General features: G+C 48.2%; 4 protein-coding genes and 1 pseudogene across 6 annotated transcripts; 1 reads left to right on the forward strand and 4 right to left on the reverse strand.

Annotated features, from left to right (window-relative positions):
• The first annotated feature begins 11,497 nt into the window (after positions 1-11,497).
• LOC144709489 (putative protein phosphatase 2C 33) lies at positions 11,498-13,457 on the forward strand. Of its 2 annotated transcripts, none has more exons than XM_078583072.1 (7): positions 11,498-11,819; positions 11,893-12,282; positions 12,348-12,449; positions 12,531-12,656; positions 12,742-12,968; positions 13,045-13,216; positions 13,289-13,457. In XM_078583072.1, exons 1-7 carry the CDS (start codon positions 11,628-11,630, stop codon positions 13,301-13,303), a joined length of 1,224 nt encoding a protein of 407 aa, XP_078439198.1. In that variant the 5' UTR covers positions 11,498-11,627; the 3' UTR covers positions 13,304-13,457. The 2 variants fall into 2 exon arrangements, with proteins under 2 accessions (XP_078439198.1, XP_078439190.1); XM_078583064.1 differs by having other exon boundaries at positions 11,502-11,819; positions 12,348-12,455.
• An 8-nt stretch (positions 13,458-13,465) lies between these two features.
• LOC144709527 (zinc finger CCCH domain-containing protein 9-like) lies at positions 13,466-14,717 on the reverse strand. Its single transcript, XM_078583107.1, has 2 exons — positions 14,137-14,717; positions 13,466-13,997 (listed from the first exon to the last, which is right to left on the reverse strand). The coding sequence occupies exons 1-2, from the start codon at positions 14,713-14,715 to the stop codon at positions 13,728-13,730; spliced, it is 849 nt and encodes a 282-aa protein (XP_078439233.1). The 5' UTR covers positions 14,716-14,717; the 3' UTR covers positions 13,466-13,727.
• A 91-nt stretch (positions 14,718-14,808) lies between these two features.
• Positions 14,809-17,390, reverse strand: DPD1 (Polynucleotidyl transferase, ribonuclease H-like superfamily protein). 2 transcript variants are annotated; one of them, XM_078583089.1, is made up of 4 exons: positions 17,245-17,390; positions 16,026-16,622; positions 15,450-15,655; positions 14,809-15,178 (listed from the first exon to the last, which is right to left on the reverse strand). In XM_078583089.1, exons 2-4 carry the CDS (start codon positions 16,556-16,558, stop codon positions 14,961-14,963), a joined length of 957 nt encoding a protein of 318 aa, XP_078439215.1. In that variant the 5' UTR covers positions 16,559-16,622; positions 17,245-17,390; the 3' UTR covers positions 14,809-14,960. The 2 variants fall into 2 exon arrangements, with proteins under 2 accessions (XP_078439215.1, XP_078439209.1); XM_078583083.1 differs by having other exon boundaries at positions 17,147-17,389.
• Positions 17,391-17,521: 131 nt separating this feature from the next.
• Positions 17,522-19,689, reverse strand: LOC144709481 (COBRA-like protein 7 pseudogene; annotated as a pseudogene).
• Positions 19,690-20,664: 975 nt separating this feature from the next.
• Positions 20,665-23,136, reverse strand: LOC144709518 (putative galacturonosyltransferase-like 7). The gene is made up of 2 exons (XM_078583099.1): positions 22,025-23,136; positions 20,665-21,390 (listed from the first exon to the last, which is right to left on the reverse strand). The coding sequence occupies exons 1-2, from the start codon at positions 22,388-22,390 to the stop codon at positions 20,746-20,748; spliced, it is 1,011 nt and encodes a 336-aa protein (XP_078439225.1). The 5' UTR covers positions 22,391-23,136; the 3' UTR covers positions 20,665-20,745.
• Between the last annotated feature and the right edge of the window lie 493 nt (positions 23,137-23,629).

Raw genomic sequence — 23,629 nt, forward strand, 5'->3', positions numbered from 1 at the left:
TCTTTATATGATAGTTTTCCTTGATATATTTGTTGGATTCTAGAGGCCTTGATATGGATGAATAAATAAAAATATTCCTCAGCTGAAAACTTGAACAGAATCAAACGGCATCATTAAAACCATGAAATGAAGTACCTTTATCTTCTGACCCCGGGGGAATTGGTCGCGTACCTAGACGTCTTGCGTCCTGCACATCATCAACGTTAACTGGAGAACCGCCATGATGGCGACCACATCAATGCACCGGTGACGGAGGCGCCTCCACAAACACATGAAATATCCGGCATCATGACACGTCGCCAATGACAACTACAGAACCACCCGTAATGTGATAAATCGACACGTCACCTCGTCTTTGACAGTTATTTTATTTCTTCTTTTTCTTTCCTGCAAGGCCTATATGTAGGCCAATGTTACAAGAAACACTTGGTGAATCAATTTTCAAGAATTGTAGTTTTCCTTCCTCTTGAAGAATTTTCCCTAATTCTCCTCTATTCTAATCCGTCGCCACCGCCACTTGTCGCTGCCGCCACCCACACAGGCCACCGCTGCCCGTGCCGGCCAGTGCCTCCTGCGCCGGTCACCACCGCCCATGCCCTTGGCTACCACCCTGCGCCCGGCCACCCATGCTCCGCGGCCTCCGCCACCCGTGCCCTTGGTGGCCGCCCAGCGCCCCGGCCGCCCGCTCCCTCGGCTGCCGACACCCTTGGCAACCGCTCTGGACCCCGACCGCGCACGCCCGCCATGCCCGCCACGCCCGCCGGGCCCTCAGCCGCCCGCGCCCTTGGCAGTCGCCCTGCGTCCCAGCCGCCCGCGCACCCCTGCGGTTAGAAAGATTTTAAAAATGATTTTTTTATAGTATTTATGTCCATTTTAAATTTTCAAAAATTCCGTCATGGCCGTCATCCGTGATGGTCGTTCCGTCACATCACGTGTCCTGGGCACCCTGTCACTGTCACGCCCCCATCACGACCACTTCGTCATCCATCACCGTCACGGACCCCTAAAACCATCGCCATCACCGTCATGCCATCCGTCAGATTTCTGTCACGGTGACGAGTGATGTGACAAATGATGCATGCCAATCCTTACTCTATGCAAATGTACACCAAGCCTTGCTCTATACTGGCCATATAAACCCTTAGTGCTTCTAGGGTCAAATAGTCCTCAGTGCTCTAAAAGAAAACTAGGAGGAGTTCTGAGTCGAGTGTGGGTTGATCCCAAAGGGACAAAATTTTTGGTCCTCAGATGGAATAGAAGGATCGATAGTGGAACACAACAAAACTTACTATCTTTTTTGCTGCCATGTGGTTGTTGTCCAATTGGGAAGTCGAGGATTGGTTCTACTCAATCTTTCTGTCTTCTCCATTTTCATGTAAGAATATCATTTCTGATAATCAAGGATACAAATAAATAATTAATAGACCATAAAGCTCTATCAGTATCCCCCAGGTCATAGACCCCAAATTATAGCTCTCATCTCTCTAAATCTTGTTTTGGACACTCCTACCACCTCCAAACTTTAACAGTCTCTTCCTTTTATCCATCTCCAAGTTTTTTATTATCCATTCATCCATCCTTATTATCCTTCCCATATTTTTCATTAACTTGTTACATGCCAAAGGGAAGCTTAAAACTCAAGAATCCTTGGAGCATGCTGAAAATATATCAAAGTCAAGGCCAAGATATCTAAGTGGATTATTTGTGCCATTTTATATTTCTTGATCTCCTACTAAGTAAATCCTAGAAAAAATTTGATTGGAGCTGAAGGTAAATAAAAAAATTTCAAATTTAATCATGCCTTCTTCACAAAGCCATGATGTTGACCTAGTGTATAGTTTAAATTCTTCATAAGGTGGTGTTAAGGTATATTTATATTTTTTTATATAATGTAATGTTTTTATTTAATCTCATTCTAACTTTATTTGAGAGGTTCAAATAATAATGATGCCCTCTATCTTATAAAGCTTTCAGATTTTCCAATAATTTAAAGGAAACTTTTTCCCAGATCTCAGATCTATCAAATTAATTGTAGATATATAAATTATTAATACATTGATAAAAGTGATATGGTAAAGTTTTACTTAGTAAACAATTACTTTTTTACAGTATTGGCTTTTGGTTAGTGATTTCCCTATCAATAATTCGACCATCCAAAGGGTATCCCCAAATCATAGTAGTTATTTAATGAAATGATGTTCGTAGTTATAGATCCCAAAAAGGTTCCCAAAAAATATAATAATTGGTATGTGATTGAAGTGAATTCGCAATCAGAAATATCACATATAGTTTATTGATAAATATTTTTCTTAAATATTAAATATTAATGTTGAAAATCAGAGGAAACAGTATAGTATAATCTAAAACTCATCTAGGAAACATATTTTAAAATTTTAATGGTATTAGATATTATAGATAAATAATTTTGGATGAAAAAAATATCAATATTGAAATCATAAATATGATTCAAAACCAATTTAAATGGATGGGGTATTCAAAAGCAGGTTCACAAGATGAGATTAGAAATATTTATGGTGGCATATAATTTTTATATAGGAATAATGTAATCAATGAGGCAGGATAAATAATTTTTCAAGAATGGGAAGATAATCTAGATCAAAAATAAAAAAAATATACTCAAAAGCCAAGTTTTATTTTTTAGATGAACTTGGAAGATAAATAATAAGGGAGACACACTGAATGAAAATTGTTAAATCGTGTAAAAATGGGAGTTAGAAGAATTTCATTCATATATAATAAAAAAATTGATAATAAAGATAACATTTTTTTCTTTTCAAAGAGAAATGCAAAAGGAGGGATGGGAGGAAGTTAATTTTCATAATATTAAATAAAATAATAGTTCTATTTAGGAACAAGTTTATATGAGAGTGAGATATCCCCATTATACCAATATATTGTAAGAGTGTGTTCTTCAATTTGCACTTTTCATAGTTTTTTTCATAGTTCAAAATCTTAGAATGACTGGTAACCTTATAATTTTTTTCCTATGTATAGTGCAGTCAAAACAGACCTTAAAGGCAAGGAACAACGTGCTTGGGAGAGAACACATAGCCTCTTTACGCTCCCTTGGAATATGAAATTTAAAAATTATATGTATTTTTGTGAAATCTACTTTTAAAAAATACATCCCTGAAATTATCTGAATATTTAATAACTAGGTTATAATAATGGAAATTGTGAGAAAAAAAGATACATATATATATGCCCATGAACAAATATTATTTGAAATCCATCCACGTAAAAATAGAAATGTATCAGTTAATGGGTAAAAGTTATCATAAGAATGATTTAATTGTTGAAGAATTATTTTCAAGGTATCCACATTCTCAATAAAACTAAATATGTTTCACTCCTTAAAATATCAACTGCTAACTTTAGGCTATTTCTTTATTTTTTATATGAGACCTAGAGAGAATACAAAATAAAATTAATAAATTGATCATAAACTGTTTATTACATCGTATGAGACGATGATAAGGACATTTTAGTATGTACCAAAGGTTGAATAAAAGTAATGAGACTCAATGAGGAGACGAGAAAACGAGGACACTTAAACTTCATAATCTTCAGGTCCTATACTGATGGATATTTGATTTTTGAAAGTAAATATTATTTTGAAGAAATATATTAGATTTTTTTTTGAGTTGTAAATAATGAATTATTTATTAATTAATACAATTTTATTAATACTTTTACAATTGGTTTCATGAACAATAAGCATATTAAAAAAGGGTATTTCTTTTTCAAATGGCGTGTGCAGGACTGGTTTTCAGATCATGTTAAAAAAAATGATTTCCTTCTCCGGTTTTTAGGAAGGTTCACTTATAACGATTTGACTCTCCCAATAGTGGTCATATGGACTATAGATCCCTGTATGCTGGTGGTTACAATGAGAGCCATATGGTTTAATAATGTCTAATATGGGAGAGTTTTCATGTGTTTACCTAGAGACAAATGACACAAATTTTTTTATGATATCTAATATGTATCGCAATCAAAGCCTAATTTTGGAAACCTACCAATATTTTGGTAGGGTATACCTCCCTATTTTTTCCTCAATTTTGATATATTATCCTTCACAAAGCTGTATATGTCTCTTTTTCACTAATGTTTTATCAAAAAATCTAACCCAGTATAGACGTTTTGTTGAAAACATTTGACGTTCTGGCTACCCACGTTTATTCTGAGTCTGTCTTCCCCTTTCTTTCTGAAAGTCAATCAACCGACAGATACCCAGACACTGTAGCCGGCTAAGGCCAACTTGCGCACTAGGATGCCAACTGTTGCCACCGCTATTTTCAGTTGTTCTACGGTTGGCTAGGATACCGATATACAGCAAAAAAGTCTCTCTTTCTCTCTCTCTGTGTCTCTCACTCTGTGTCTCTCTCTCTCTGTCTCTTCTCTCTCTCTGTCTCTCTCTGTCTTTCTCTATCTCTCTCTCTCTGTTTCTCTCTGTCTCGCTCTGTTTCTCGCCGTCTCTCTCTCTCCCTCCCCCCTCCCTCCCTCTCCCCCTCTCTCTCTCCCTCCCCCTTCCCTCCCTCCCCCCCCCTCTCTCTCTCTCTCTATCTCTCCATCTATCTATCTATCTATCTATCTATCTCTCTCTCTCCTTCCCTCCCCCCTCTCTCTCCCTCCCCCTTTCTCTCTATCTCTATCTTTCTCTCTCCCTCTCTATCTCTCACTCCCTCTCTCCCTCCCTCTCTCTCTCCTTCTGGTGGCAACGACATCAACGCACCATCATCGGACGCGCCGCCACTGTCATCCTAGATGTCCCACGTCCTGACAAATCATCAACGTCAACTGGAGAACCGCCATGATGGCGACCACATCAACGCACCGGCGACAGACACGCCTCCACTAACACATGAAATATCCCGCATCATGACATGTCCTCAATGACAACTCCAGAACCACCCGTAACGTGACAAATTGACACGTCACCTTGTCTATGACAGTTATTTTATTTCTTATTTTTCTTTCCTCTAAGGCCTATATGTAGGCCAATGTTACAAGAAACACTTGGTGAATCATTCTTCAAGAATTGAAGTTTTCCTTCCTCTTGAAGAATTTTCCCTAATTCTCCTCTGTTCCGATCCGTCGCTGCCGCCTCTTATCGCTGACGCCACCCATGCAGGCCACCGCCGCCCGCGCCCATGGCTGCCACCCTACAGCCGGCCGCCCGCACTCTGCGCCCTCTGCCACCCGCGCCCTTGGCGGCCACCCTGCGCCCCGGCCGCTCGCGCCCGCGCCCTTGGCGGCCACTAGGCGCCCCAATCACCCACACTTACTGCGCCCTCGGCCACCTGCGACCTTGGCAGCCGCCCTGCGCCCCAGCCGCCCACGCCCGCCACGCCATGGCCGCCTCTGCCCACCCTGCCCCTGGCTGCCCGTGGGTGCCCGCCGCGCTCCCGGCCGCCCTCGCAGCCACTTGCCATCGCGAACACCATTTAGGTTTCGGGGCACTGCCCCAAACTCCGCAAGGGGGCAACTCCCCCCTTGACCCCCCGCCAACTAACCGCGCAGTTGGATCCGCGACACCTTGTTGAAGCGCGCGTCAATCGCCAGCACCAACAATGCGTCAAGAATCTCTCGCATTGCCACGATGCACTACTCTAGTGCCGAGGTAGTCTCTGCACTCTTAGGCCTTTGAATCTTCTAGCGATCGCCGTCCGGATTTATTGAACGTGTTGCTTTGTTTTCACCGCGGTAGTTGAAGACAGTACTCTCGCCCTTGACGAGGAAAGGGGCTGCACCACCATTAATTTCATCGGTATAAATTCTCTGACTCCATCGTGTGATTTGTGGTCTGTTTTATCCTAGCCCTCCCCTAGTTGTCCTAGTACCCAGCTCCCATCGTCATCCTCCATGCTGTCTCCCCTAGTCATCCTATCTCTATCTCTATCTCTATCTCTCTCCCTCTCTCTCCCTCTCTCTCTCTCTTTCTCTCCCTCTCTCTCTTCCTCTTTCTCTCCCTCTCTCTCTCCCTCCCTCTCTCCCTCCCTCCCTCCTCTCTATCTCTATCTCTCTCTCTTCCTCTCTCCCTCTTTCTCTTCCTCTCTCTCCCTCCCTCCCTTCCTCTCCCTCCCTTCTCCCTATCTCTCTCTCCCTATCTCTCTCTATCTATCTATCTCTCCTTCCCTCCCCGCCTGTCTCTCCCTCTCCCGATCTTCCTATCTCTTTCTCTCTCTCCCTCTCTCTTTTCCTCTCTCTCTCCCTCTCTCCCTTGTTCTCTTCCTCTCTCTCTCTCCCCCTCCCTCTCTCCTCCCTCTCCCTTCCTCCCTCCTCCCCCCCTCTCTCCCTCTCTCTCTCTATTCTACCTACCTCTCCTCCCCTCCCCCCTCTCTCCCTCTCCCTCTCTCTCTATCTCTATCTCTCTCCGTCTCCCTCTCTTTCTATCTGTATCTCTCTCTCACTCTCTCTCCCTCTATCTCAATCTCTCTCCCTCTCCCTCTCCCTCTCTTTCTCTGTATCTCTCTCTCCCTCTCTCTCCCTCTCTCTCTCCCTCTCTCTCTTCCTCTCTCCCTCTCTCTCTCTTCCTCTCTCCCTCTCTCTCTTCCTCTCTCTCCCTCCCTCCCTTCCTCTCCCTCCCTCCTCCCTCTCTCTCCCTATCTCTCTCGATCTATCTATCTCTCCTTACCTCCCCGCCTCTCTCTCCCTCTCCCTCTCCCTCTCTTTCTATCTCTTTCTCTCTCTCCCTCTCTCTCTCCCTCGCTCTCTTCCTCTATGTCTCACCCTCCCTCCCTCCTCCCTCTCCCTTCCTCCCTCCCCCCTCTCTCTCCCTCTATCTATCTGTCTATCTATCTCTCCTCCCCTCCCCCCTCTCTCCCTCTCCCTCTCTCTATCTCTATCTCCCTCTCCCTCTCTCTCCCTCTCCCTCTCTCTATCTCTATCTCTCTCCCTCTCCCTCTCCCTCTCTTTCTATCTGTATCTCTCTCTCTCCCTCTCTCTCTATCTCTCTCCCTCTCCCTCTCCCTCTCTTTCTATCTGTATCTCTCTCTCCCTCTCTCCCTCTCTCTCTTCTTCTCTCCCTCTCTCTCTTCCTCTCTCTCTCCCCCTCCCTATCTCCCTCCCTACCCCCTCTATCTCCCTCTCTCTTTATTTATCTATCTCTCTTTCTCTCCTTCCCTCCCCCCTCTCTTTCCCTCTCTCTCTCTCTCTCTCTCTCTCTCTTCCTCTCTCTCTCCGTCTTTCCCTCTCTCTATCTGTATCTCTCTCTCCCTCTTCCCCTCTCTCTCTCTCTCTGTTTGCCTCTTACTCGCTCTGTCTGTCTCTTTGCCTCTCTCTCTCTGTTTTTCTCTTTGCCTCTCTCTCGCTCTGTCTGTCTCTTTCCCTCTCTCTAACTCTGTTTGTCTCTTTGCCTCTCTCTCTCTGTGTTTTTCTCTTTGCCTCTCTCTCTCTCTCTCTCTCTTTCTCTCTTTCTTTCTCTCTTTCTCTCTCTCTCTGTGTCACTTTGCTTCTCTCTCTTTATCTCTGCTTCTCTCTCTGTCTGTCAATTTGCCTCTCTCTCTTTATCTCTGCCTATCTCTCTGTCTGTCACTTTTCCTCTCTCTCTGTCTCTCTCTCAGCCTCTCTCTTTGTTTTTATCTCTCTCTTTCTATCTACTTGTTTTTCTCTCTGTCTCTCTCTCTCTCTCTCTCTCTCTCTCTCTCTCTCTCTCTCTCTCTCTCTCTCTCTCTCTCTCTCTCTCTCTCTCTCTCTCTCTCTCTCTCTCTCTCTCTCTCTCTCTCTCTCTCTCTCTCTCTCTCTCTCTCTCTCTCGCTCTCTCTCTCTCTCTCTCTCTCTCTCTCTCTCTCTCTCTCTCTCTCTCTCTCTCTCTCTCTCTCTCTCTCTCTCTCTCTCTCTCTCCCTCTCTCTCTCTCTCTCCCCCTCTCTCTCTCCCCCTCTCTCTCTCTCTCTCTCTCTCTCTCTCTCTCTCTCTCTCTCTCTCTCTCTCTCTCAGATACAGCAAGATGGGTGATGGACGTCTGACTGCAGTTGACCTCTACTTCAGCTCCTCTTTGAAACGCTCATAAATTTGATTTTCTAAATTTTGTGGGGATACCTTCCTTAGTTTCTTCTATGTCTTCTCTGATTGCATCCTGATTATGCACATTTGTCATAAAACATAACTTCAAACTGAAATTAGAAAACGTGGTTATTTTTTTCGTTGCTTTTGGTTTTCAAGTGATGACAGCATCTAGACATCGAAGTAAGCATTTTCTACATAGTCGATACAGGAACAAAATGTAGAAAGTCAGATGAATGGAGAAGAAATCCAATTTTTCAGGAAATATTCCCGTCCCTAAATTTTACTAAAAAATAAATTAAATCACGATTTTTTCTCTGAAAATAATTTCGAAGGATTTCATTATTCTATAAACATTAATTTATGTGACTTGTAACACGACATTTTTGCATCATCTATTATCTATTTACTTTCTTGTGCAAAAATAAATGCAAAGCTTTCTATAATTAAATGTATGGCAAGTCATTGAGCCTACAACACTTTGGTTTATAATCCCCAGGTTAAATGCTTCCCAATATAAATCATACACACAATTTATTGTTTTCTGTTAATCAATTTAAATATATTAAAAGACTCATCTTCCTTCAATAATTGAGAAGTATTGAAATATTATTTTTTAGATTCTCTTATAATCCTTAAAGTCAGTTATTCTACACCTGGACTGCTAAGAGGTGTTGATGCCTAGAATAACTGCTGCTTTATTGGATCCACTAGATGCATAACAAAGGTGACTTCCACAATTAAGCAGATATAAGAAGACGTTTAGAGATCATAAAATTTTGGAATACTTGCAATTTAGTAAGAAAATAAGTGTATTATAAAAAGGCTTGAAGGTACCAAAAATAGAGATGCAATATAGTCTTGTTAATTTTAGATAATGTCATCGAAATATCATTCAACGATTTGATAGAAGTGATATAAATATTTAATATTTATAAAATAAATAAATATTAATGATTTCATTGGATAATGGCATTGGAATTATGTTTTCATTCAAAGAAAAAAGAGGAAAAAAATAGAGTTTGGCCCACATTATTTTTGAGAAATTTTGATATTCTTTTGATAAAACATCTTTGATATCTAAAATGAAGTTTCCATGACAAAAATCCATCAAAAGATGTGTAAAAGTAAATTTTTTGGGTTGTACATAGAAAGGCCCAGTACTAATCACCTAGTGATAGTAGAGGAAAAGAAAACAGAGGGCAGGTGGTGCCACCTTGTGAGGATCATACTTCAAAAGAGTTCATAGTAATTTAATTTTTTAAAGAAGCCACATTTTCTCTCAAAGGTTCATGTGCTAACTAAGGATAACATTTTTATCATATGTGCATGAACTATTTCATTATGCTGCGAAGGTGCCCAAACAGTTGGAACTTAAGTTGTCCAGATTAGACAGTATGGATAGAAGACCAATGTGTTTGAAAAAAAACATCTTAACTTTTTTACTTACAGATTGTAAGTACTAATATTGTATCCTAAAATTGGTTATGTTGAGCTAACATGGAAAGACAGATTGTCAACATTGTATTTTCCACTTACTTGTGGAATAGTAATGATTTTTTTTTAATGAAATAATCCAATGAATCATATACTTTTTCAGTGAAAATCAGATGAATGCATGGATGTTTACAAAGAAAAAATTGTTACTATGAAAGTTTCAAGGGGGAAAATGGCTTACTTACACACACGATGTCACACATAGTGTTTGCCTATCCAATACATGTCTGATATCTGAAATAAGTATATGCTATTGGATATCAAATGGATAACAAATATCCACCTGATTTCAGATATTGGGGCTAATAATTTATGGATAAGGACACTTGCGGCTGATGGTATCAGAAATTGAAAAATGGATATCCATTTCAAACATCGATATCTGGATATGTTAATCTGATCTCTAGATATTAGTTTATTTTAAAGAGGCCTTGCTCCATATGGGAGAAAAGGAAAGTAAAAAGTGGTATAAATACTTTCATTTTGAATACTGCTGGGAAAAATGCCTCGGGTTTGAAAAGAAACACATCATCTATGATAATGAATGACATTCGAGTCCAGACTAGGGCTAGGAAAAGTCTTGTTGACTTTTGAGCATATTATTTTTGCTTCTTTCTCCCAGCAATTTCAATCTATCAACTTAATTATATATTGATTATAAAACAAACAATCATCCAGATTTTCTTCCCAAAAAACAAACATTCATCATATTTACTCAAAAAGAGAAGAAGACGAGTATCAAACAGCTTAATTATATATCAATTTCATTTATTTTTAGAATATCAACACAACCAATATTTGACACCTATATCAGATACTATCATCCAACCCCTGAAATGAGGACCGATGGATAACACTATCGGCTTTCAGTACTGTAGCAATTAGCAACCAATATCTGATATCGTCATCCAATGTTGGGAAGTCAGTAAAGTCAGAAATCAGATTTCCAATTTCTATTAAAGCATCCATCACTATAATCCATCCGATTTCAAGATCAATACGGGCAAAAGACTACTTACACATTTAACACATCTTGCATTAGTGCTCTTGGTGCTCAAATTAGGAGATGCCTGGATTTGTGAGGTCACAGATTCCTGGGAAGAGCTTAAACCAGAGTGAGTCAAAGTAAGTGGTGAGGGGTAAGTAAGAACCTTAAAGATTCTATTCCAGTCTGTTTGACTTGTCTTCAGCGAGATGATGCCACAAAAGACGGGCCCACCCATCAGGACACGTCGAGGTCCTTGGATTTGGAACTGAGCTGCACGTGGCCACGTCACCGACCGGGACCTTTCCTTCGGCCGGGCCAGCACCGTCCGTCCAACCCCTCATCGCCAGCTTCCAGGCCCATTACGGCCCATTACGGTGGGCGCCATTTCTTTTTCTCAGCTTCTCCTCCCTCTGCGATTGAATTTTGCCGGCCACCTACTCCTGCCTTTGGACACAGAGGAAAAAGAGAGACAGACAGACAGATGAAAAGAGGAAAAGAGACGAAATGGAGAGAAAAAGTCCTATCGGATAAACAAGAAGGGGAGAGGAGAGAGAATTAGAGACAGACTGAGATTGTTGAAACAGGAAAAATGGGAGGGAGAATTGAGGAAGAGTGCAGAGAATGTGGGAGAGTACAGCAAAAGGGAAGATCAGGAAAACAGTAAGAAAAAAATCCAAAATAAAAAAATAAAAACCAGAGAAGCAAGAGAAAACGAGGAGGATGAATGACGAGATAAAATGGGAAAATAAGACTGATGACGTCATAGGACTGAGCCACGGAGAGTCAAAGGTAGGGGGGGGGGAGAAAAAAAAACCAAGGACAACCCAGAGACAGGGAGAGAGAAAGAAAGATAGAATAACAAAGAGACGAGACGGGGATGAACAACACAGAGAGACTGTGGGGTGGAGAAGACGGTAAAAGAGAAGCGAGGGAGGGAGGAGAGAAAAATGAGAAAAAGGGTGGGGTAGAAGAAACCGAAATAAATAAAATAATAAATACATACCAGGGGAAGGACGGGCGCTCACCCGCATCGTATTCCCCGCCGTAAGGGTTTCCGGAGCTCAGCAAGCGGGTGCGGATCTCCGATGGCAGCTCCGACGGTCTGATCCATGAGCCATGAGGCCGCCGCTGGTCCCGCTGGCCACGCTCATCGGGGACGAGCTCCGGCGCACCGGCAAGGACCCGGCTGAGCCGGCCATCGACTGCGGCCACTCCGATCTGGCCAAGAGAGGCGAAGACTACTACCTCATCAAGCGCGACTGCCACCGCTCCCTCCGCGCCCCGGCCCCGCCCTTCTCCGTCTTCGCGGTAATCCCCACCCCTCCTCCTCCTCTTCTGATCATCCGCGTCTTCGATCCGACGGCTGAGGTTGCTGGATCAGGTCTTCGACGGGCACAACGGGGTCTCGGCGGCGGTGTTCGCCAAGGAGCAGCTGCTGGGCCACGTCCTGGGCGCGATCCCGCCGGGGCTGGGCAGGGAGGAGTGGCAGCGGGCGCTCCCCCAGGCTCTGGTCGCGGGCTTCGTGAAGACCGACATCGAGTTTCAGCGCCGGGGGGAGGCGTCCGGGACGACGGTGACGCTCGTCGTGGTTGACGGGTGGACGGTGACGGTCGCCTCCGTCGGCGACTCCCGCTGTATCCTCGTCTCCCCCGGCGGCGCCGTCTCTCTCCTCACCGTCGACCACCGCCTGGAGGAGAATCTCGAGGAGAGAGAGCGGGTCACCGCCAGCGGCGGAGAGGTCGGCCGTCTGAACCTCTGCGGCGGTCAAGAGGTGAGCCCGTCTCTCTTCTTCCTCTTCTCTTCTTCTTCTTCTCCCTCCTCTTTGGAAATTTGCAGGTTGGTCCGCTGCGGTGCTGGCCGGGGGGACTGTGCCTGTCAAGGTCGATCGGAGACACGGACGTGGGGGAGTTCATCGTGCCCATACCTCACGTGAAGCAGGTCAAGGTGAGCGGCTCGCTCTCCCTTTCCGAAGATTGGCCGGCTCATGGCTTGTTTTTTTTTTCTCCTTTGGAGGGTCAGCTCTCGAGCTCCGGCGGACGGTTGATCATCGCTTCGGACGGGATCTGGGACGCGGTCTCGTCCGAGACCGCCGCCAAGGCCTGCCGCGGGCTGCCCGCCGAGCTCGCCGCTAAGCTCGTGGTGAAAGTGAGACGCACAGCCCTGCGTAAGTTATTACTCTGTCAGAAAGATAGTTTTTTTTTTAAGGAAAGGATTGTTCGTCGGGTTTCAGGAGGCTTTGAGGACGAGCGGGCTGAAGGATGATACTACCTGTCTGGTGGTCGACATCGTCCCCTCCGACCCCGCCGTCTTCTCTTCCGCGACGAAGAAGAACCAGAGTGGTAACTTGAGATCGCTCATTTTCTGGAGGAGCTCCGGGAGTAAGCTTGGCGAGAAGCAGAACTCGGATCCGGCCGTGGAGGAGTTGTTTGAGGAAGGTTCCGCCATGCTCGCGGAGAGGTACTTGCTGACCGGGGAATTTGACGTGGTTTTTTTGAAGGCGCCGAAGTTTTGACATGGGCTCGATCAACCCCAGGTTGAAGAAGGATTCTCCGTCTAAGATGAACTCGGGCGCCCTGCGCTGCGCCATTTGCCAGACCGAGGAGGAGCCGGCGGAGAATTCCAAGCAATGGGATGGCCCGTTTCTCTGCTCTGTCTGCAAGGCGAAGAAGGACGCCATGGAAGGACGAGGCCCCCGGAAATCTATGGTAATCACCATCATCATTATCATTATCATTATCATCATCGTCATCTTCTTACTTGTTGGGTTTGTTCTTCAGCATCGCCGGCATTGAGGAGAGAGAGATGGCGAAGGAATAAGCTGCGCCGGGCCGGGACCGTTGTTAAGGTTCTCTCTCCAGTGCGTGTGATTGAGCTAACCGATCACTAACCTCTTTTTAAATCTGTACCCGGAAGCTAACTCATTGGACGACCTTCTTCTCTTCTCTACCGCTGTCTCCTTGTCATGGGTTTCCTGCATAAAGTCTACTAAAATAGACTCATGCAAAACAAAAATAGAGAGGAAAGGAAAGGTCAGCGACTCGAGGGAGGGCTGTCCGCCAGATGCGCAGTTCCATCGACCCTGCGCACTTAATAAAATTGTACGATGAACAAGGCGAAATTATTTCCAAGTAATTCTCATGTCAAGGGAATCAAATCAGTGATCATAGATTGTGGGGCGGGAATTGATCTAGTTTCGGTTGCTTTGATTCACCATGATTATTGGCTGTCGGGGGTGTTCTGCGCGTGACGGAAATGGCACCGGTGGCCGTAAGGACAACCGCCGGGGCCGCTGACCATGCGGCAGAGCTGAGTCTTGTACCGAGGATGACGGATGACGGGACGAAGCTCGTCCACGCCGTGGGCGAACTGGCACTGGTCGCCGTAGGGGCACCATCCCATCTCCTCCCACTTGTTGCAGAGCTCTGTCTTGGCCATTCCCTGGTTGAACACTTCGACGGAGATGCCAACGCCGTCTGCCTCTCCTACCTACGTCGTCATTGCAGAATCCGGTAAATTTTGCTCAAGATTATCGTCGTCGTCATCACGACGGGGAGAATCAACGATTTTGGAGAATGAGGAGAACGAATATTGTAATTTTGTTGTACAAGACTCGGAAGATCTTTACCTGAACTGATCCGAGGGGAAGTGGCTGAGGATTGAGCGGAATCACGTCGCTGATTGCGCTCAGATCCCCGATTACTCCGCTGCCGCTGCCAGGAACATGATCCGCAACGACATATTCCCGGGAACGAATCGAGATTCTCTTCGGCGCGATGCCACTAGCCTCACCCTTATCTTTCGCGGAGATTACGCCTTCTTCTGCCCCGATCGGCAACATCATCGATCGAGGATCAAAAAGCCCACAGTCCGAAGGCGTCGCCGCCTGCAATTTTTTCAGATGCTCCTCGAAGAGAAGCGAAAGCTCGACGTTCTCTTCCTTCAGAACGAGATTTTCTTGACGGAGAATCGCAAGATCGTCGATCAAGATACTCAGATATCGGAAGGCATCGTTGTAGCGGTCAACCGTGACCTGCAGATCGTGGAGCATCTGCTGTCTCTGGAAGTCCACCAAATTCACAGAAACCACATCAGAAGCGGAGGAATACGATTTGCTCCCCGCTCCGCAAACCGATTGAAGGAGATCCGCCGAGGAATTACACTCGATCGCCTCTTCCTTGACCGGGAGATCATTCTCAGCGGACATCACGCCTGATCTCCGAGCTCGAACAGTCTGCCCTTCGGCGGAGCAGCTGAACAAGCGGCGCTACTCGTAACTGTTTTTTGGCGCGAAAAGCCAGGCCACGGGAATTTGAATTTCTATTATCAATTCCGAGATGTCCGAAGTTTTCCCCCCCAAACTAAACACCCCGGGACGACGGTATAAATAGGAATTGCAAGTTCAGCCGCTCATTCGTCCGGCGGGAAAGGCGGTTGCAGAGGATTTCAAATTCATCGTCGCGTCTTCTTGGCAGCGGCGAGGGCGACGTCCGAGGCCGTGAAGGCCTCTCTCATGAGCTCCGCGACGGAGATCTTCAGCTCGAACGACATCTTCTGCAGAACCAGCGAGAGAGCCATGACGTCGGGCATTGCTCTGTGCGCCCTTCCTTCCTCTCGAATCTCGAAGTGCTCCTTGAGCGCGTCCAGCGAGACCGACGGAAGCTTCGATCCTGCGAGGAAGACGATGGATGACGGATATGGCGGGAGAGGAGAATTGAGAATTGAGAATTGAGAATTGAGAATTGAGAATTGAGAATTGAGAATTGAGAATTGAGAATTGAGAATTGAGAATTGAGAATTGAGAATTGAGAATTGAGAATTGAGAATTGAGAATTGAGAATTGAGAATTGAGAATTGAGAATTGAGAATTGAGAATTGAGAATTGAGAAGAGAATTGAGGAGAATTGAGAAGACGATGGATGACGGGTTTGGCGTGCACACCGTCGGGTTTGACGAGCTGGCGTGCGAGAGGAAGCGTGTCGACGAAGAGCCAGTCCCCAGGAACGTCGTAGGAACAGCGCTGGAACTCGTTGACGATGAACGGGACGTCGAATCGCCGGCCGTTGTGCGCCACGAAGAGCACGGGCTTTCCCGAGATTTGGCGGCTTCTCACGTATTCGATCAACAGCGGTATGAGCTCCCCCATCCTGCGCGGAAAGCGCTAATTCTGATAAGCAATCAAATTCGATACTAATTTAGTTTTTAGATTAATGCTGCCTTGAATCCAGAAGGCAAAAACGGAGGTCTAACGGAGTAAACCCCATGAAATTTTCATGGTTTTTAGTTGATTATTCTTCCAGGTGATAGAACGAAATGATTCTTTAAACTTAAGAACGAAATGATGGATTGATGCATTGAGAATGACATGAAGAACACAGTTGATACGGTGGCAGTGCAGGCCTGAATGGCTACATCTATAAAAAAAAATTGAATCTACCCTGATTTGAGCGGGGGGATTTCGACACCAGGTAATTTCAATCAATCGCAAAATTTTAAAATTTTCAATAAACTGCGTACCTCGGAACATCGGGTCTGGTGACCATCGTTGTGGTAATGCTGTGAACATGCGAATTTTGCACGAATTTTTCAGGGTTGACAAGCGTCTGAAAAGTGCTGTTGCTTCCCCCAAGAAGATCTCTGATGGCGATTTCAACTATTCTCTCGCTCTTAGGACTATATCCAGTGGTCTCGATGTCGAAGACCAGTACAATCGCCGGCCAAGACGTCGTTCTACGATCAACGACCCGTCTCTGGATGTTCAAATACTCCACACTTTGGAATTCATACCCGTTTGGCTTGATGTTGATCGTTGACGATCGGACGGGCCCGTCCAGCTGCTTGAAATCAACGTCGAAGGACGTGCCGTCATCAGGGGTTTGATTCCTTCCTCCTACATTGGTACTTATCTGATGGTACCTTCCTCTCCTGTGGCCAAACGTTTTCTGGGATACCACAATCGTTTGAAATCGAAAGATTTTCCGACTGAAGCGATTCTGTAAACTGTTCCTCAAGTAATGCAAATTCGCGGACCAGATTCCAACGGAGGACATTATGTGGGAGAAGGTCCGACGCGCCACGCGCCAGCAATCACAACGGTAAGCCCATGTTTGGAGCCTGTTAGAATTATTAATTATGAATATTTTCCAGAGAAATGTTTATCGAATCTTCTCCGGCGGAGACGCCAAACATCTTCAAGGAAAACAAAAATGCGATGCCTAAACAGAGTGAAACTTTCTTTTTGACCTGATTATTTATGCCTGTAGTTTTTTTGAACTAGAATGCTTCGAATATTTCTGAGTAATGTTCTATGCTTCGAACACCATTCGCGAGAGCATCGACTTCGATAAAAATGCGAAAAAAAAAAAATTGCGTCGAACCCCATAGGATTGTGCACTAGAACTTTAATAGTGGGTGGCTTTCGTTGAAAATCTGAGAAATTTTCGTTTAAAACTACCGAGATCATATACTCTCCATCGTAGAGATTAAATCACACTCTGGCAAACGCAGATAATCTGTTCGACGATATTCCGACAAGGATTGATCGAAATGACGCAGCGATCGGATGCTCGAAGCACAAAACAAAGCGGAGATGGAGGAAGAAGGAAAGCCCGAAGAACTGTAACAGACGCAACACTTACATTCACGGCGGACTAACCCCGCGGAAGCATCAGATCGCACCAGTTTTCGCCGTCGATCTGATCGCCGAAGGCTACTAAAAAGAAAGAGGAGATCGGACCTTCTTAAAGGCGGTATCTTCTATTCTCGTCCTCCCGGCTTTCTTGGATCGGCTCTCCCGCTCCACCCTCTTCACCGTCCGATGCTCTTTTCAGAGACCCCTACGCCAAGTAAGCCCCCACTCTCCTTCCTTAGAAAAGGTCAGACTTGCGCGTCGCTTCACGAAAGAAATCTCCTTCTCTCTCTCTCTCTCTCTCTCTCTCTCTCTCTCTCTCTCTCTTTATTTACCCATCTCCTACTCTTTCTTCCCCTATTTTTTTTCCTTTTGAGATTGCGTGAACAAGAATATAACTCACATCATTAACATCTCTCGCTAGATTACAGACCCAAGGGAGAAAGAATATCGAGGAAGAATGTGCGAATCAAAGTATGGACAGCAGCGCGACGGCGAGGAGAGGGAGGACGAGCCAGCCCCGGGCCGGGCCGAGCCCGCGGGCTCGGCTCGTGGGGAACAGGCCCGGCATGGCGCACTCTTCCCCGTTGAAGATGACCTTGGAAGGGAACCCGTGGCCCTTGCTCATGTCGAACCCCGGCGTGGCCCGCTTCGAGAAGGACAGCACCGACTGCTGCTTGCCCGGGTTCTTCTCCTCCGCAGTCTCCCCCATCAGGTAGTTCAGCCCGGGCAGCCCCTTCATCATGATCGTGTTGCTGCCGTCCTCCATCGCCGTGGCGTTGAAGGAGTAGGCCGCCTCGAACCCGGCGAAGCCCTCGTCGAGCCGCACCCCCGCGAACCAGTCCGGCTGGGTGGTCGCCCCCCAGTTGAAGACCGTGAGCCGCGCGGTCCACCCGGCGCGGTAGTCCGTGGCCACGTGCCAGTTAATGCTGACCCCGCAGCCGTCCCCGCAGGGCGCCGGCACGGGCGCGGGCAGCCGCTTCAGCTCCGCCCAGGCCCGCGCCATGGCCGCCCGCTTCTCGAACGGCACCAGCAGCGCCTCCGCCGGGAGCAGCATCGCCGGCGCGGTGGCGTTACAGGCCGACGCGGACGACGGGCAGCCGCAGGCGCAGGTCCTGCACGGGACGGCGGAGTCGTTGTAGAAGGCCGAGAAGGAGACGCAGCAGGCCGGGGAGGAGCCCGCCGGCCGGGTGATGTTGCAGACCACCTGCCAGCTGGCGATCGCGGTGGACTCCGACTGGAGCCCGCCCTCGGCCGGGAACCGGCTCGGGCTGACCCGGACCGGCGGCCCGCAGACGTAGGTCGGGTTGACCGCCCCCGGCGCGCCGGACACGCGCCAGTTCTGCGGCGCGTACAGCACCGTCCGGTTCAGGTCCGGCGGCATCTTGAACACCTGCAGCTGGAACGCGGACCGGGCCATGGCCCGGTCCACGGCGGCCGGCAGCAGCGTGCCGTTGCGGCAGCAGCCGGGAATCCGCCCGACGGCGGTGTCGTTGGCCATGGCCGCGGGCAGGTCTAGAATCGTCGGGGACCGCTCGCAGGAGACCATCTTGGAGAGGTCCAGCCCGCGGTAGAACTGCCCCTGCGGCCCGAAGATGCACTCCGACGGGTCCGTTATCGAGGGGTACGCGCCTCGCATCTCGCCGATGAACTCCCCCCGCCTCCAGTCCCAGCTCAGCCGCCAGTTGTCGAGCCGCGCGACCGCGCTCTGGCTCGCGACCGTGACCAGGGTCAGGTAGCTGGACTCGTGGGACTGGATCACGTCGTAGGTGAGGCTCAGGTCGCCGCGCCGCCTCGGGAGGAACCCCTCGTCGACGAGGGAGGCGTTGGGTCTGAACGCCGGGTCGCGGGTGCAGCAGACGAAGGTGGCGTTGGCCCGGCGGGAGGGGGCCGGGCAGGCGTAGCCCGGGTTGGCGAGGGCGAGGGTCCGGGGCGCGTTGTCGGGCCCGAACTGGGTCCCGGTGATGGGGATCCGGACCCGCATCTGGTTCATGTCGCCGGCGGTCTCGATGGCGGTCTTGAGATCCGTGGCGGGGAAGCCGGCGATGGCGGCGCCGCCGGGGCCGACGACGGCGGGGAGGGAGGAGCCCTGGGTGAGCACGGCGGCGCCGCCGAGGTCCACGAGGATGGTGCCGTTGGGGAGGCCGAGCGCGAGCACCCAGGATTTGAGCGTGACACTGTCCAAATTGGTGAGCGCGGCCGCGGCGGTGAAGGCGTAGGGCTTGGGGACCATGCTCTTGGGCGCGATCTCCGCGCGGGTGAGGTGCTCGTAGGAGAGGAAGATGCCGGTGCAGGCGTCGGCCGGATTCTGGCCCTGCCCGCCGCGCGAGAACAGGCCCAATAACGCCGCCAGGAGAAGGGCGAGCCCGGCCATCTTCGCCGGAGAAGGTGAGAAGAGTTCGACTTGAACCCCGAGCTGATTGCGGGAGAGGGTTTTTATTTTACCCTCCGAGAAACCTACCCTCCGAGAAACCGCGTCGGAAACGACCCGCAGGCGCGTCTACGACTCACCAGCTCCCCGGTTCGGCCTGCTTCCTGCGGGCTCAAATGATAGATTGAGATTTGAGAGAGAAGAGACTAAGGAAGACCCAAGAAAGATTTTCCGACGGACGCGGCTTCCGAGAAGGCACAACGGGCGTTTAGAGAGAGGGGGAGAATCTTGGGATAGCTGTCGAGAAGACTTCCGAGGTGGGCCCCACTGTGCGTTTGAATTTCTGAGTAGAGTCTAATAGTTCGGGACGTCCGGGACGTGGACGACGGACGGGACGGGACAAAGATCGTCTTGGGGCGAAAACCACCGTCCCGTCCGCCTCCCGACTTTGCCAGTTTCGTCCCGTCTGAGGAAAACCCGTCCCGTGCTTCGTGTCGGACAAAAATCACGTTTTAAAATTTTAATATAGAAAGGTCAAGGAATTGATTAAGGAGTGCCACATGGCAAGATCTCAACCGTCTGGAAGCGAATCCGACGGTCCTAGACCTCCTGACGGGACTGTTCTTTCGTCCGACGGTAGGAAAATCATCCCGTCCGTTCGTCCCGGACGATTTTCCGTCCCGGTTTTCGTACAATCTCACGGGCGGGATGATTTTTCATCCTCGGACGAAAAAAACATCGCGTCCACGTCCCTGCACTATTTATTCTGATGGCGCTGTCTCTTGGACTGTGATGGGCTGAATCACTCGGCCAAAAAGGAGTCAGTCCTTTAATCTCTTGGGCTCAATATTGGGCCGTTCTTATCAAGCTCGCAGCCCAGTCAAATAAAAATGAAATTTAAAAACAGTCAGGAAGAGATCAGTCTACCCAACACGTCTGATCTTTCAGACGGTAGTTCAGTTGTCCATGCCAATCAATCCCCGTCGACCTCTCTTTCAAAATCTCTACGTATTTGCCTAGGTGACATCCCAACGACCGAATTCCCAATCTACAATATCGGGTGAGTAGAATAAAAGAAGGATCTTTTATCATCTACTTCTCTTTCCCACGGACTTTTCCTGAATACTAGCTGTACTCTTGCCAAAAGCTGGCCAAGATTAAAAAAAAGGACAAAAGCTGAATACTAAAATCTAAGTACAGGAATGAATTTGAATGGGCGAGACTGAAGAAGAGGAAGGCTAAGTGGGGCTGGCGTGGAGATCATAGGGGGCCCAGAGGGCGTCCAATGGGCAGGGCTTGCCAGCGTCCAACCTGAGCCAGGGCTTGCCGCTGCCGCTCCAGTGCAGTAGGCTGACCGGACCCGGGTGCAGGTCCCGGCAGCTGCCCTTGACGTTGTCGCCGCCGAGCCCATGCTGGTTCCACCGGTGGTCTATCGGCGCCACCCGGCCCGCAAACACCAGCAGGAACGGCGGCAGCGAGCCCAGCTCATAGATCCGTCCCCACTTCTTCTGAATTTCCATCCACCATTCAATTCGCCTCGTGTACCCCCCTCGCCGCCACCTCGCCAGGTCCATCACCATCACCCCCGTGTTGAAGTAGCACGGCCGCCGCCCCTCGAAGGTCCCCGCCAGCCGCCGGTCCTCCCAGAACTTCTCTGTGAAGTACTTGCTGAAATTGGCGTGGCAGTACTCCGGCGCGCCGACGACATGCCTCCTCAGCTCCGTCCGCCACAGCTTCCCCACGTCGTCCACCACCACCACGTCCGAGTCCAGGTAGATTACCCGGCGCACGCACGGGTCCAGCATCTCGTCTAGGTAGTTGCGCGCGTAATTCAGCGGCTGCTCTAGCGCCTGCCTCACTGAGCTCGATATCAACCCCCTAACCTGTTTATAAGAACAACATCCCGCTTAAAGATGAAAAGAGTAACCTCCTTCTCATCATCGATAGCTTTAAGCACAATTGGTAAGCAAGGGGCAGGTAAAGAACAACATCCTGCTTACAGGTGAAAAAGTATAGCACTTCCTATCAGCTATAGCATTTAGCACAATTGGTAAGCACTGCAGGCTTAGGCCATATATATGGGCAGCAGCAAGTAAAGAATAACATAGTGCTTAAAGATGAAAAGTAGAGCACTTCCTATCAGGTACAGCTTTTTGCACAATTGGTAAGCACTGCAGCTTAGGCCTGCAGCAGCACCAGCAGCAGGTAAAGAACAACATCATGCTTAAAGATGAAAAGCAGAGCACTTCAAATCAGCTATAGCTTTTAGCACAGTTGGTAAACACTGCAGGCTCAGGACATAGATATGGACAGCAGCAGCAGGTAAAGGACAGCATCATGCTTAAAGATGAAAAGTAGAGAACTTCCCATCAGCTATAGCTTTTAGCTCAATTGGTAAGAACAGCACGCTAAGACCATAAATATGAGCCACAGCAGCAGTTAAACAACATCACGCTTAAAGATGAAAAGTAGCACCCATGCTATCAAATCAGCTATAGCTTTCAGCACAGTTGGCACCTTGTAGGGGTCGAAGAAGTAGAGCTTAAAGCGGAGTTGAGGGAAGGCGGCCTTCAGGACATCCTCGAGGCCATCTTCGGAGACGAGGAAGTGCAGGAAGACGCTCTCAGGGCAGCGGGCGTGTCTCAAGACGGAGTGAACGGCGGCCATGGTCCCTCTCATGTACTCCACGTCGAGGGTGATGGCGATGTGCACAAGGGAGGGGTGGCAGGGGGAGGAATGGGGGAGGGGGGTGCAGTCGTGGGTGTTTCTGATTGGCTGGGAGGGGCGGAAAGAGATGGGTGGGTGGGATTGGAGAGAAGGGGAGAGCACGGCTGTGACCATGGCTGCAAAAAAGAAGCCGGAGAGGCGGATAAGCCACAGCATTTTGGCCCTTCTCCGCCAGACCAGGCCCCTGAACAGCAGCCCCTCTCTTTGCTTCTTCTCTGCCAGAATCGCCTCCCCCCAAACCCTAACCCTACTCCCTTCTCCACCCCATCATCCCAAGCAAGAAGACGAAGAAAGAAAGAAGAAAGAGTGAAGAAAGAAGAAGAAAGACTGAAGAAAGAAGAAGGAAGAAGAAGAGAGAAGAACAAGAAGGAAGACGATGGGAGGAGGAAGAAGGAAGAAGAAAGACTGAAGAGAGAAGAAGGAAGAAGATGAAATAAGAAGGAAAGGGGAAATAAGAAGAGACAAGAACAAGAAGGAAGAAGATGGGAGGAGGAAGAAGAAAGAAGAAAGACTGAAGAAAGAATGAAGATGAAGGAAGAAGGTGAAAGAAGAAGGAAGAAGAAGATGAAATAAGAAGGAAGGAGGAAGAAGAAGAGAGAAGAACAAGAAGGAAGAAGAAGGAAGCAGGAAGGAGGAGGGAGAAGAAAGACTGAAGAAAGAAGAAGGAAGATGATAGAAGGAAGACTGAAGAAAGAAGAAGGAAGAAGAAGATGAAAGAAGAAGGAAGCAGAAGAAGAAAGAAGAATGGAGGAGGAAGAAGAAGAGAGAAGAACAAGTTTGAAGAAGGGAGGAGGGAGGAGGAAGAAGAAGGCTGGGCTTTGAATCTGCGGTGGTTGTGGGTTTCTCTCTCTTCTTTCTCTCTCCTCCGGTTCTCTCTCTCTCTCTCTCACCCACCGGTGGCCTTTCACCGGCCCGGGGATTGTTTTATACATCGCTGTATTTCGCCAATTTCCCTCCGGGATGATGTTTTTGTAGATAAGCCCCTGGGAAAGTCGCGAGTTGTGGAAGTCCCCTCCCCTGATGGAGAGATAAAATTAGCTAAATCCGCTGAATCCCCGGTCTATCGCAGTTTCTCCCGTACGTGCCTTGGTCAACGGGTACCGTCAGCTGTCTTATTGGGCCGAAGCCCACTTTCGAAAGTGGAGTTAGATCAGATATCTTTCTCTCTCTAGGAGTGCAGTGGTCCAGAGAGAGATGGAAAGAGATGTGTAGAGAGAGACATGGACAGGGGAGATGGTGGGGCGAAGACCGTATCATACGTCGGGCACGGATGGAGTTTGAAGTGATGATTCATGTGGGTGGTGCGAACTACGGCGCATGAAACTGGAGAGAGAGATGGTGGGACAAGACTCGAGAGAGAGCTAGAAAGAGAGATCTAGAGAGAGAAATAGATGG

The sequence above is a fragment of the Wolffia australiana genome, chromosome 1, assembly GCF_029677425.1.
Source record: "Wolffia australiana isolate 7733 chromosome 1, ASM2967742v1".
NCBI classification, from domain to species: domain Eukaryota; kingdom Viridiplantae; phylum Streptophyta; class Magnoliopsida; order Alismatales; family Araceae; genus Wolffia; species Wolffia australiana.

Excerpts from the sequence above, each read along its gene's own strand:
- LOC144709527 (XM_078583107.1), bottom strand. The coding sequence starts at position 14,715 with ATGTCCGCTGAGAATGATCTCCCGGTCAAGGAAGAGGCGATCGAGTGT. Across the intron at positions 13,998-14,136 it reads TTCCCCTCGGATCAGTTCAG|GTAGGAGAGGCAGACGGCGT; the intron begins GTAAAGATCTTC and ends ATGACGACGTAG.
- DPD1 (XM_078583083.1), bottom strand. Across the intron at positions 15,656-16,025 it reads ACCAGACCCGATGTTCCGAG|GATGGGGGAGCTCATACCGC; the intron begins GTACGCAGTTTA and ends CTTTCCGCGCAG. Across the intron at positions 15,179-15,449 it reads CCAGCTCGTCAAACCCGACG|GATCGAAGCTTCCGTCGGTC; the intron begins GTGTGCACGCCA and ends TCTTCCTCGCAG.
- LOC144709489 (XM_078583064.1), top strand. The coding sequence starts at position 11,628 with ATGAGGCCGCCGCTGGTCCCGCTGGCCACGCTCATCGGGGACGAGCTC. Across the intron at positions 11,820-11,892 it reads CGCCCTTCTCCGTCTTCGCG|GTCTTCGACGGGCACAACGG; the intron begins GTAATCCCCACC and ends TTGCTGGATCAG. Across the intron at positions 12,456-12,530 it reads CTCACGTGAAGCAGGTCAAG|CTCTCGAGCTCCGGCGGACG; the intron begins GTGAGCGGCTCG and ends TTGGAGGGTCAG.
- LOC144709518 (XM_078583099.1), bottom strand. The coding sequence starts at position 22,390 with ATGCTGTGGCTTATCCGCCTCTCCGGCTTCTTTTTTGCAGCCATGGTC. Across the intron at positions 21,391-22,024 it reads ACTTCTTCGACCCCTACAAG|GTTAGGGGGTTGATATCGAG; the intron begins GTGCCAACTGTG and ends TCTTATAAACAG.